The 12835-nt window shown below is 41.6% G+C and overlaps 2 protein-coding genes across 2 annotated transcripts; both read right to left on the reverse strand.

Moving 5' to 3' along the window:
- Positions 1-754: 754 nt before the first annotated feature.
- Positions 755-6882, reverse strand: LOC139913513 (tyrosyl-DNA phosphodiesterase 2-like). The gene is made up of 9 exons (XM_078290152.1): positions 6811-6882; positions 6480-6560; positions 5859-6028; positions 4381-4469; positions 4072-4251; positions 3698-3786; positions 3199-3317; positions 2620-2790; positions 755-1663 (listed from the first exon to the last, which is right to left on the reverse strand). Exons 3-9 carry the CDS (start codon positions 6018-6020, stop codon positions 1382-1384), a joined length of 1092 nt encoding a protein of 363 aa, XP_078146278.1. The 5' UTR covers positions 6021-6028; positions 6480-6560; positions 6811-6882; the 3' UTR covers positions 755-1381.
- Positions 6883-8761: 1879 nt separating this feature from the next.
- LOC139913500 (tyrosyl-DNA phosphodiesterase 2) lies at positions 8762-12803 on the reverse strand. The gene is made up of 7 exons (XM_071901526.2): positions 12620-12803; positions 12223-12347; positions 11915-12091; positions 11559-11650; positions 11016-11134; positions 10728-10898; positions 8762-10026 (listed from the first exon to the last, which is right to left on the reverse strand). Exons 1-7 carry the CDS (start codon positions 12764-12766, stop codon positions 9745-9747), a joined length of 1113 nt encoding a protein of 370 aa, XP_071757627.1. The 5' UTR covers positions 12767-12803; the 3' UTR covers positions 8762-9744.
- Positions 12804-12835: the final 32 nt, after the last annotated feature.

Consider the following 12835-nt stretch of genomic DNA (forward strand, 5'->3'; position numbering starts at 1 on the left):
TACATACTGTATCAGGCTGTTTGATGTAGTAATAGCACCCTTGCTTAAAATTTAGGGAGACAGGAAACGGGACACTAAAAAAGGGAAGGAGAATAAAAATACAGCAGGCCTTCAATTTAAAAATGCATGATTTACATCCAAAAACTGTTTACTGTTCATTCAGCTATTCTAATAACATGCTGCAATTCAGTATTGTTGTAAAAAAAAAATTCAATGGGTTCAATCGCCTGTAAATTCATTAACAACTTTAACCTGACATTATGTTTGGGATCTTATTTGTGTTGAAACATGAGGAATTTGCTGGTAATCTGTTTGCTTTTCTCATTGACTTCAAATAATTTATCTGTCATAATTTATGAATAGCAATAGCTCAAATTACAGTGAGCTATTCTACAGTTTCCATGCATAATGAATATTCTCTGAGATTAGAAAAAATGTCATATTTTTAAGTCTCATGAAGCCATGTACTGTATATCCTTTATCTATTGCAAATATCCAGGACTGTAATCACAAAATGTCAATCACTTTTTACAGTGGAACTTCAACTCTGTAATGCTCTCTAGTGGTCAGGTGCCGATACTACATTTCGCTTTACTGGGACAGTGTTTCCCTTTTCTGTCTGAGGTTTTCATACAGTGTAGTACAGTATAGTTGTTACTACAGCCCACATTAATTTGTGTAATGTGATACAAGCCACCCACTACAGCTCACTCTATTGAAATGATTGTAATATCAACTGAAGAACACTAAAAAAAACATTGAAATTTTTAATATTTATTGGTGCTTTGTACTTTTTATTCACGACTCTTTAAGTGCAGAAAAAAAAAAACCTTGAACAGAAACAGATTCCATCCAGAGACACATTACAGCCTAAAACAAATCAAATCATGACATATAAATGAAAGCCAACCAGCCTCAGATGAGGCCAGAGTTTAAGCTTAAGCATAAGCACAGAGAAAGTGTTTAGACACTGTGGTCTGAACCCAGCACTAGAACATTAAGGGCATATCGTAAAACACAAACCTCCCCCTTTGGACAGGGAATACATCTCTCCAGGCACAAACAGGAATGGACATACTGTCAGTCTCTATGCAATGGGAGCCTATATTTTTAACACTGTTCCTTTTGAGAATTAACATTTTGGAGACATTCAAATCAGACCAATTATTAAGCATACAGCCACCAAATGCATGTCCAAGCATCACACAATGTGAGGATAATATTTTAATCCATCTCTTTCAGTATTCTTTAAAACTCAGCTAATCACAAATTATATATATTTTTTACCCAAGTTCTACATTATTACCAGACATTTTGTCAGCACTCATAAAATGAAACATAAACATAAACAAATAATTACCCCTTCTTGATCTGTGCCTCTCTACTCAGCAGAGAAGGTACAGTAGATTCCCCAGTGATCACTAGTGTAGCGGCCGCAGTCCAGCTTCTCCAGCCCCAACAAGGCCATGTTGTCAGGGGCCAGGCGCGGGACCCCCTCCCTGGCAGCCGGGCGGAAGTAGATCCGGTCGAAGCGGCATTGAGCGCGGTAGGAAACAGTCTTGTTGTCATTGTACTTGGTGTCCCATGTGTAGCAGCAGTGCTCCCGCTTGCCCAGCCGCTCCCACACGTCACCGACGCCGCTGGGCAGACCCACCTTGGCCACCTGGGATGGAACCAATGGTATTAACAAAGAGGTGAGCTGTGAATTAATATTTGGGCAGCGTTTAATAACTAAAAACAACAATAAACATGTTCTCCCACGCATGATGCAGTCATTGTTTGGGCTAATCATTTAAAATAATGTTATCCAATTTAGAAATTTTGACCTTTAATTGTACTGCTTCCATCAGGCCAATTAGTGTATTTTTTTAAAAGGCAAAACACAGTGCCAAAATGCATCCCTTCATTTTGTCAAAATTGGACCAGCGTTGTCTGAGATACTGCGCTTGAGTTTAACATTTTGACCTTTAATTATAGCGCCCCCATTAGGCCAATAAGTGTTCCGGCCCCTTCTCTGTGGAGTTTGCATGGTTTTGCTGTGTTATCTCCTCCCACAGTCCAAAGGCATGCAAGTCAGGTGGACTGAAGACTCTAAATTGCTTATAGGTGTGAATGTAAGTGATTGTCTGATTTGTTGGGTTTGTAATGGACGGGCAACCTGTCTAGAGTGTTTCCCTGCCTCCCAGTGCATGCTGGGATAGGCTCCGGCCCCCTCTGATCCTGAGAGGGTATACACAGGTAAAAGAAATGAATTACAATTGTCGTGCCCAGAGCTCATTAGTAATACTTTTATCATGCCAGTTAACCTAAACAGCAGGGTGGCATAGTATGGACACTCCTTCAAATGGAAAGCTGGGGTTCAAACCTGCGTGACAGCAAACATCTGCCCTGCTGAAGTGTCCTTGAGCAAGACACAGAGTCCCTACCAGCTCCAGGTGACCAGCTGGTCTGTGGCTGACCCTGGACTCTGACCTCCCTTTGGAGAGGGGCAAACAAATAAAGAATCTCCCTTTTGATCAATAGAGTATCACAAAAAACCTCCAATCACACCTAAGAGGAGACATAGAAAGCAACTGTATTCTGCTATAGATCTCATTGGAAACAAGACAAACGGCTAACCTCAGTGTCTCTCAGGTTGGTGTCCCCCCCAAACACGGCAGTGATGTCATCAGGTGCCTCTGTCATCCTCTGCATCACCAGTTGCAGCTGCTTCATCCGCTCTTCTGCACTGCTCTTACAGCTCTCAAAGTGGGACGTCATCAGACAGAGATTCTGGCCTTTGAAATTTACCTGATTTTCAAAGAGGAAAATGCATACATAGACTCAAGTGAATGGAATTTAATGAACTCAAGAGGTGAATACAAGAGAGAGGTAGGGTGGGCAGCGGGGTGGCATAGTGATTAGACCGCTGCCATTTAACCGGAAGGCCCGGGTTCAAATGTTTTTGATAGAAATCATTCTTGTTGTCCTCTGTTGTACTTTGACCTCCCTGTATGGGGGGAGGAGGGCAAACAAAAGGAGAATTTTGCCTTTGGAAGATCAACAGACTATCCCCCAAAAAAGACTGTGCACATACACACACACACACACACACACACACACACACACACACACACACACACACACACACAATTTACACAAGGTCATGACATGGATGATTTTTGACAGCACATTCATGTGTCATGACTGTGAGCCAACCTGAGCAACAAGCAGATTCCTCATCATCTGAGTGGTAGGGTAAGTGACTATCTCACTCTGCAGCAGGTTGACTCGCGACTTCTTCAGCATCATCCCAGTGAAGTAACCCTTGTCACCACCTAATCAGTATGGTATGAGAAAACAGTTGAGGGTGGGGAGTTGCACAGAAAAGAGAGTTGTTCAAACTGCACAAGAAATCATAACTGAACACTATATCTAGTTGACTCCGTACATAATCATAGCTGTGAGAACAAGGCCCACTCTGTTTTTTGTATTTAGTACAAGTGAGTGTGTACTGTATATTGTGTGTGTATTGCCCATTAGATTGTATCCTATCCTAGTTATTTTGGGACATGGACATTGCCCTGTCTTACTCTTTGTGTACTGTTCTTACAGCTCTGCTTACTGAACTGTAAATAAATATCTTCAACCTTGAGAAGGGTCATGTCAGTCAGGTGGAGACTGTTATTCTTCACCTACATCACTTCCTCTAACGTACCTTCAATGAGCGTGTAGCTGACTGCCCATTTCTTCAAGAATTTGACGTAGGGCGGGATGAGCTCCTGTAGAAACACCACGTCAGGAGTATATCTACATGGAAAAGAGATTGTACTGTTCAGATAGTGTCTCCCTTTCAGCCTTCTTTCTTTCTGGAGTAGCGGGATGGCACAGTGAATAGGGAGACTGTCCAGAAGATTTGACCCTGTGTATCTCTGTAGCCCTGTAGAAGAGTGGACTACCCATTCTCTTTTAAACAAAAAAGGGTTGAAATAGCTCACAATTTTCTTTAACCAGAACAATTACTGATTAGCTTGAGCTGACATATAGCACCATGTGATGCCAACTAACAGTAAAAGTGTAGAAACACAGTCTTATGAGTCTAAGTAGGACCATAAGCCTCTTGCACGCTCTGGCAGGTCTTCTATGTCAAGTCCATCCACGTTCCAGGTGATCAGTGACAGTTTACTGTCTTCTTTCTCTGAGGGTTTTTGTTTGGTTTCGGCTGTGTTGCCTTTACTGGAGGAGGCGGGACTGTCCTGGGTCAAGTCTATGCTGGAGAGGTTTCAGAGACAGTAATTAAGTCAGGATTGGTTATTGTTGGCATTAGCCATGGGTGAATCGCATAGCACAATAACAAACTTGGACCATGGCACAAACACAAGGGGACAGCAGTCGACTTACCAGTCCCCTGGGCTGGTCTCCCCCTCTGGCGACTCTTTTACATCAAGTACTCTTTCCATGTCAGCCTCGAACAATGAGTTCAAAGCTGTCTGAAAGACAAGCCGTTTATTCAGTCTGTTAAGTCAAAAATAACAGTTTTCAGTTTTTTATTGGGATTTTCATTTGTATATTTGTCCCTATCGGGATCCTGTAGGAATGGTGACTCCCTGTTTCCAGAGAGCTGATTGGTCAGAAGGCGGGCCTTTCATACGTTTTGATCAGAGCCATGTAGAGAGAGAGTTGCGTCATCTCCGTTCTCTCCAATGGACCATTTTTTTACAGCAGTGGCGGATCGCGGAGCCTCTCAATAGTTCCCGGAAGTTAGCGGCTAATACTAGCAGCGCAGTAGAGTTGCAGCGGAATGGACCGTTTGTGATGCACTTTGAAAGGGTAAAATGTTTAAAGAATCAGATTGTATATTATCAGCACATCTGTATCAAATTAACATGTGCATTAAAGCATGTTAGTGGATTATCCCCCTCTAAATTAGTAGATTTAGGGAACGTTAACAGATAACAGATTAGGCTAGGATACTGAATAAAGTTAGCAACACATAACGTTAACCACGAACAGCCTATTAATTATAAATTCCGTTCTCTTAATGTCATTTCATCCAACGTTGTGGAATTAGAGAAAAAGACTTCTAAACGTGATTTTTTTGCGGGGTGGGGGGAGTTAAATATTAGTTAAATATAACATTGGGGCATGTGTTTGTAGAGTGGTGGGTGGAGGTGGTGAAATGAGGATATCCATTTTGGAGTAAGAGCTAATAATAAAGTTAACGTTACACAATAATAAGGAAGAGAGCTATTTTTGTGATACATCGCTATTGATATGGATTTAGAGTGCATATTTGAGACTTCAAAACAGTAAACAAAAACGTAACTTATGGGTTGAGTGTTGTACACATCCCATAGTGGTTGAATGCACAGTATTAGGGAACACTTTATACTTACTGGACATGTATACACTCATTACATATATAAAAGACAACCAAGAACATGAGACAACTTTATACAAATTAATATCACATCAGTAACTGATGCCACTTGTCATACTTTGTTAAACATCAGCAGCAAAAGCTGTTGATGATCACAACTAATGAAGTTCCATAACTTAAGTTGAGGAACAAAGACCACACCTCATCTCCAAAAGCAATTTCCCATCCAAGCCTATATAGGTGTGTCTAACCCTTTCTCCTCTGTCTTTTTCTCCCTCTCTCACTCTCTCTTTCAGCCCAAGAACCACAGGGGGATTCAATGGAGCCTGAAGACTCCCTGCAATGAGACAGCACCCTCACCCTGCACCCTGAGTCTCAACTCCCTGGGTTTTACAAGCCTTTCCCTGTTCCTTATTTTTAATAAACCAAACATTAAGCTTCCCAATGGTATGGTCTTTGTTTGTGAAAAAGTGCAAATGAAGTGTTTGAATATTATTACCTCGCATATTTTTTTGTTGTTGTGATCTTTAGTGATAGTAAGATTGCTCCTGCTGACTTGAGCCAACCATTTTTTCCTCCTCTCCGTATCAGTGGGGAAACCATACATTCGTACTCCTTTCTCCGAGTGATTGGAGCATCCCCATGCAGCACAGCAAACCATGGTGGAGACTATATGCAAGGACAACACGGAGGAAAGGGCACAGACAACCTGCTTGACATGCTATTCATGTTTCTGAGTTTATTAGAGATTTATTTAATGAATTCATTGCGGTAAATAAATGCATAGTAAAAAGACAAAAGATACATAAAATATATATATTTATATGTGTATAAATATATATGTGTTTTAATGTGTCCTGTCCTGTCTGGATGGGATGTGTTTTAATGTACCCTTTTTAATAAACAGATTTCTGCTTAAATCATTAAGATTACTTAGGCCCTCAGTTACCATGGGATTACTGAAACCACCATGAATTAAAGAAATGGTGGTTTCAGTAATCTCTATGCCTTTATACTATTTTATAACTTTATATGGTTATATGTTAAATTGTTCAGATTATATGTTGTCATATCGGCAAAGGTAGAAATAATTTATGGCTTAACTATTAGCCAGGCTAACCTTGACACAGGTTGAGCAACTTGCTGAGTTGTAGTAGCAGTAACAGCAGCAGCAGCCAGTGGCGGGTTAAACTGCTCTCGGCTGTGCAATGGGGATAAAAATCAATACTACGTCATAGTTACGTTTATTTATTTATTTATTTTTTTACGTGTTAAACATTTCAAATTAATCGTAAAAATTAACGCGTTAATTTTCTCAGCCTACCACAAGCATTTGTCAGCTCTGATAATTTAACAGAGAAAAGTAAACTAGGGAGACAGAATACAAGAGATATCAAAATGTTCTTGAGAGGATTTAATATTTTCAGAGTAGGTACTTGATGCAGGCTTACCTTTTTCGATGGAGGAGTTGAGAAGGGCTGTAGGTAAACCAGGAAATACTGCTGCAATAAAAGTCAATATTGCATGTTATTCAATGTTGGTCACACGGATGGCATTATGTAAATCAGGGATGGGCAATCGTGCCATAGAGGGCAAAACTTGACAAGACACGCAAAGCACCTTGGCAGCAGGTAAACCGGTCTGACTGTCACAGTACTATCAAAACAGGAACATATTTTTAGGTAAGATGTAAACCAACATCTGCCTGTAAAGATGATTGTCAATATTTTTGTGCAAAACCACTGATTGATTGTTTGGCAAATACAGTTTTCAGCGGAAGCCATAATAAATCCATAATCCTGCATATCCATTGTTATCTTTGTTTATACAGGAGTTTTAATTCGCACTTGTCCTTTGTCAAAAGATTGTGCAAAGTTGTTCTAGAACATAAAGAGTTCCTTCAATGACTTCAGTGCCGTTGACAGTGCGGCTCCAAGAGAACAACCAATAATAATACATTTTATTTGTATAGCACTTTTCAAGATACTTAAAGACACTTTACATGAAATAGTATTAGCATATATGAAAGCAGTGCACAAATACATAGCGAGTAAAAAAGTATAGGCCTACTAAAACCAAATATGCAAAACTAAATAAAAAACAAAAACAAGGGTTAGGTCCATAAAGCAAGGCACAAAAAGTTGTATGCCACAAGCAGTAGCAGTAGCGGTCAGTAACAAAATAGCAGTCAATAGATAGAAACATGGGCCATGCAATGGCAGAGTTCTGGATATATTGTAATTTATTGAGGATTTTGGAGAATGAGCTACTTTGTGAAGCACTTTGTAACTTTTGTTTTGAAAAGTGGTATATAAATAAAGTATTATTATTATTTATATTATTATTATTATTATTATTATAAAGAATGCTACTGCAGTAGTCAAGTCTTGAGGTGATGAATGCATGAATGAGCGGCTAAGAATAAGAAGGATGGTTTTTTAGATGAAAGAAGGCTGTTTTAGTTATGCACTTGACATGGGGTTCAAATGAGAGGATAGGATCGAAAATGGCACCAAGATTATGAATGAGTGACGATGTGAAAACATGATGCTGATGTAGAAGTCGCAGGTGGCTTTGGTGAGAGATTTGGGGCAGATGATGACATTTACGATTTGTCACAGTTCAGTTTGAGAAAATTTGTTTGCATCCAGGATTTTATTTCCATGAGACAGTTGGAGAGGGTGGAGTGGGTGGCAGCAGTGATGGATTCAGTGGAGATGTAGAGTTGGGTGTCGTCAGCGTAGCAGTGGACACGGAGGCCATGGCGGCAGGTGATGTGACCAAGGTGAAGCATGTAGAGGATGAAGAGGAGGGGGTCAAGCACCGAACCTTGGGGCACACCCTGGGAGACAGGGGCTGTGATGAATTGGCAGATTTTAAATTTAATGAACTGGTGTCCGTCAGAGAGGTATGATTGAACCAGGAGAGGGCAGTGCAGGTGATGTTGAGGGAGAACTCCCAGCGGGTGAGGAGGATGGCATGGTTGATGGTGTTGAATGCAACACTGAGGTCGAGGAGGATGAGAATGTTGAGGGAGTCGGCATCTGAGGAGAGGAGGGGGAGGTCCTTGGTGACTTTGAGAAGGGCTGATTCTGTGCTGTGTTGTGATCTGAATCCGGATTGAAATAGTTCATAGAGATGATTGGAGGTCAGGTAGGTTTTGAGTTGGGAAGCAATGACTCGTTGAAGTGTTTTTGACAGACGGGAGGTTTGAGGCTCTACAGTTTCCTTGCATGTGGATTATTCTCTGAGATTACGACACAACATTCAGTCCCACGAATGCTTATCCTTAATATATATTTTTTTATTTTATTCTTTATCTATTTAATGTCATTTCAAATATCCAGGAAGGTCACATAATGTCAATCACTTTTTACAGTGGAACTTCCAACTCTGTAATGCTCTCTAGTGGTCAGGTGTCAATACTACATTACACTTCACTGGGACAGTGTTGTCCTTTTCAACACTGTCTGAGGTTTCCATACAGTATAGTACAGTATAGTTGTTGCCACAGCCCACATTCATTCTTGCAATGTGATACAAGCCTCCCACTACAGCTGACTCTATTTTGAAATGATTGTAATATCAATTCCAGAACACTAAAAACATTGAAACTTGATTCTGTCTACATTTTATTCAGGACTTTTTAAATGCAGCAAAAACAAAACTAAACCCTTGGACAGAAAGAGATTCCATCCAGAGACACATTACAGCCTAAAACAAATCAAATCATGACATATAAATGACAGCCAACCAGCCTCAGATGATGCCAGAGGTTAAGCTTAAGCATAAGCTTTCACAAAGAAAGTGTTTAGACACTGTAGTCTGAACCCAGCACTAGAACATTAAGGGCATATCATAAAACACAAACCTTCCCCTTTGGACAGGGAATACATCTCTCCAGGCACAAACAGGAATGGACATACTGTCAGTCTCTATGCAATGGGAGCCTATATTTTTAACACTGTTGCCTTTGAGAATTTACATTTTGGAGACATATTCAAATCAGACTATTTATTGAAACATACACAGAATGCCACTTTAAACAATCAAGATAAAATGCAATGCATCACACAATGCAAGGAGAATATTTTAACAGTGATCGTAGATAGTAAAGCAGTCAAAGCTTCTGGCAGGCACTGACAGCACATCAGTAATATGCTGGTTGGATATTTTTGACCCAAACCTGCCTTACTTAACCTGAACCTGCCCAAAACCCACCTCTTTCAGTATTCTTTCAAAGTCAGCTAATCACAATGTTTTTTCATTTTTTTTTTTTTTTTCTCCAAACGTTTTGTCAGCCTTCATAAAATTAAACTCAAAATTCCATCCCCTTGCAGTTCAGCTGACTTTGACCAGTAGGTTTCAGGTTGATCTGTGCCTCTCTACCCAGCAGAGAAGCTACAGTAGATTCCCCAGTGATCACTAGTGTAGCGGCCGCAGTCCAGCTTCTCCAGCCCCACCAAGGCCATGTGGTCCGGGGCCAGGCGCGGGACCCCCTCCCTGGCAGCCGGGCGGAAGTAGACCCGGTCGAAGCGGCACCGACTGATGTAGGGAACGGTCTTGTTGTTGTTGGCCTTGGTGTCCCATGTGTAGCGGCAGTGTTCCTGCTTTCCCAGACGCTCCCACACGTCACAGACGCTGCTGGGCAGACCCACCTTGGCCACCTGGGATGGAGCCAATGGTATTAACAAAGAGGTGAGCTGTGAATTAATATTTGGGCAGCGTTTAATAACTAAAAACAACAATAAACATGTTCCCCCATGCATGATGCAATCATTGTTTGGGCTAATCATTTAAAATTATGTTACCCAATTAGAAGTTTTGACCTTTAATTATAGTTCTTCCATCAGGCCAATTAGTGTATTTTTTTAAACGCCAAAACACAGTGCCAAAATGAATCGTCCCTCCATTTCATCAAAATTGGACCAGTGGTGTCTGAGATACTGCGCTTGAGTTTAACATTTTGTCCTTTAATTATAGCGGCGCCATTAGGCCAATAAGCGTTGTGGAGTTTGCATGGTTTCGCTGTGTTTGCGTGTGTTTCCTCCTCCCACAGTCCAAAGACATGCAAGTCAAGTGGATCAGAGATTCTAAATTGCCCATAGGTGTCAATGTGAGTGTGAGTGATTGTCTGTCTATCTTTGTTAGCTTTGTGATGGACTGGCGACCCATCTAGTGTTTCCCTGCCTCCCAATGCATGCCTGGATAGGCTCCAGCCCCCCGTGAACCTGAGAATGTATACGCAGGTACAAGAAATGAATGAATAATTTGCCCAGAGCTCAAGGGGAATGGGACTGAACTCAATAGCAATAGTTTTATTATGCCAGTTAACCTAAACAGTAGGGTGGAAAGACAAACGGCTAACCTCAGTGTCTCTCAGGTTGGTGTCCCCCCCAAACAGGACAGTGATGTCATCAGGTGCCTCTCTCATCCTCTGCATCACCAGACGCAGCTGCTTCATCCGCTCTTCCCCATGACCCTTACAGCTCTCGAAGTGGGACGTCATCAAACAGACATTCTGGCCTTTGAAATTCACCTGATTTTCAAAGAGAAGGACACAATGCACTGGATTCAGGTGAACTGAATTTAATGTCATGGCGTGGATGATTTGGACGGCATATTGATATGTTATGTGTCATGACTGTGAGCCAACCTGAGCAACGAGCAGATTCCTCATCATCTGAGTGGTAGGGTAAGTGACTATCTCACTCTTCAGCAGTTTGACTCGCGACTTCTTCAGCATCATCCCAGTGAAGTAACCATCCTCACCACCTGATCAGTCAAGAAAACAGGATATACAGTATATATGGAGTCAAACAGTTGGTTCCATATATAATAGCTGTGAGAACAAAGCCCACTCTGTTTTTTGTATTTGGTACAAGTGAGTGTGTACTGTATGCCGTGTGTGTTGCCCATTGGATTAGATGGTATCCTGTCCTAGTTATATGGAGAAATTGACATTGCCCTGTCTTACTCTTTGTGTACTGATCTTACAGCTGAACTGTAAATAAATATCTTGAGCCTTGAGAAGGGTCCCGGTCATGTCGTGGGTCAAAACAAAGACCACCAGAAAGAAGGATGACATGTCACAGGAGAATGCACTGATTGCAAATTGGAAATGAATTTTACAAAACACAAAACGTTCAGTGAAAATGGAGACTGTTATTCTTCACCTACATCACTTCTTCTAATGTACCTTCAATGAGCGTGTAGCTGACTGCCCGTTTCTTCAAGTACTGGACGTAGGGCGGGATGAGCTCCTGTAGAAACACCACATCAGGAGTATATCTACATGGAAAGGAGATGGCACTGTTCAAATACTGTCTCCCATTCAGCCTTCTCTCTTGATGGAGTGATTAGGGAGACTGTCCAGAAGATTTGACCCCCTGTATCTCTGTATCCCTGTAGCAGAGTGGACTACCCATTCTCACAAAAAAGGGTTGAAACGCCCCACAATTTCTTTAACCAGAACAATTAGCAACATAACAACATAACAACATATAGCACCATGTGATGCCAACTAAGAGTAACAGCATAGAAACACAGTCTTACAAGACTAAATAGGAGCATAAGCCTCTGGCACGCTCTCCCAGGTTGTCTGTGTCAAGTCCATCCACGTTCCAGGTGATCAGTGACAGTTTACCATCTTCTTCCTCTGAGGGTTTTTGTTTGGTTTCGGCTGTGTTGCTTTTACTGGAGGAGGCGGGACTGTCCTGGGTCAAGTCTATGCTGGAGAGGTTTCAGAGACAGTAATTAATTCAGAATTGGTTATTGTTGGCAGTAACCATGGCTGAATCACATAGCGCAATAACATAAACTTGGACCATGGCACAGACACAAGGGGATGACAGTCGACTTACCAGTCCCCTGGAGCAGCTGCCTCAACCTTCTTCCTCTTGGGTTTCGGGCTGGTTTCTCTCTCTGGTGAATCTTCTACTTCAAATACTCTCTCCATGTCAGCCTCGAAGAATGAGTTCAAAGCTCTCTGAAAAACAAGCAGTGGCAAAGCTAGGACATTTAATTTGTTTGGGTATTGCTGCGTTTATCGTGGAGCAAGCAGTGAGGAGTAGCTAGTAGCACACATAAGCCTTATAGTAAAGGCTACTGTGGCAAACTGTTAGCAGTTACTTAGCACCTGAACCTCTCATACTGTGGCTAAGGAAATTATATGCTTAGAGCATAGCAGCACCACCAGTAGTATGAGACTGTCTCTAGCTACAACAGTAACTAACATTGGAGCAGCATAAGTTGGTGTACCTCCATTTCCCATTCATTTTCAGCCAGGTAGCATTGAGCCACAGCGCTATCACTGCCTGTCACTGTGGCAAACTCGTCGCAAAGGCGAGCTCTTGTTTCTTCCAGATTAGATACGGACTGTTTGTCGGATTCAGACGGAGTGCTCATCTTGTCTAGTTTGCTAAGTTATCTCGAAGTGCAGCTCCAGGTGTACCCGATAAAATCTTCCGGGTGGAT

The sequence above is a fragment of the Centroberyx gerrardi genome, chromosome 19 (genome assembly GCF_048128805.1).
Source record: "Centroberyx gerrardi isolate f3 chromosome 19, fCenGer3.hap1.cur.20231027, whole genome shotgun sequence".
Lineage (NCBI taxonomy): Eukaryota > Metazoa > Chordata > Actinopteri > Beryciformes > Berycidae > Centroberyx > Centroberyx gerrardi.

Coding starts and splice junctions, on each gene's coding strand:
- LOC139913513 (XM_078290152.1), bottom strand. CDS start 6,020: ATGGTTTGCTGTGCTGCATGGGGATGCTCCAATCACTCGGAGAAAGGA. Junction 4,252..4,380: donor GAGACCAGCCCAGGGGACTG/GTAAGTCGACTG, acceptor AAACCTCTCCAG/CATAGACTTGACCCAGGACA. Junction 3,787..4,071: donor TGGTCCTACTTAGACTCATA/AGACTGTGTTTC, acceptor TCCATGTAGATA/TACTCCTGACGTGGTGTTTC.
- LOC139913500 (XM_071901526.2), bottom strand. CDS start 12,766: ATGAGCACTCCGTCTGAATCCGACAAACAGTCCGTATCTAATCTGGAA. Junction 12,348..12,619: donor AAAATGAATGGGAAATGGAG/GTACACCAACTT, acceptor CTTGTTTTTCAG/AGAGCTTTGAACTCATTCTT. Junction 11,135..11,558: donor CAGCTACACGCTCATTGAAG/GTACATTAGAAG, acceptor TTGACTGATCAG/GTGGTGAGGATGGTTACTTC.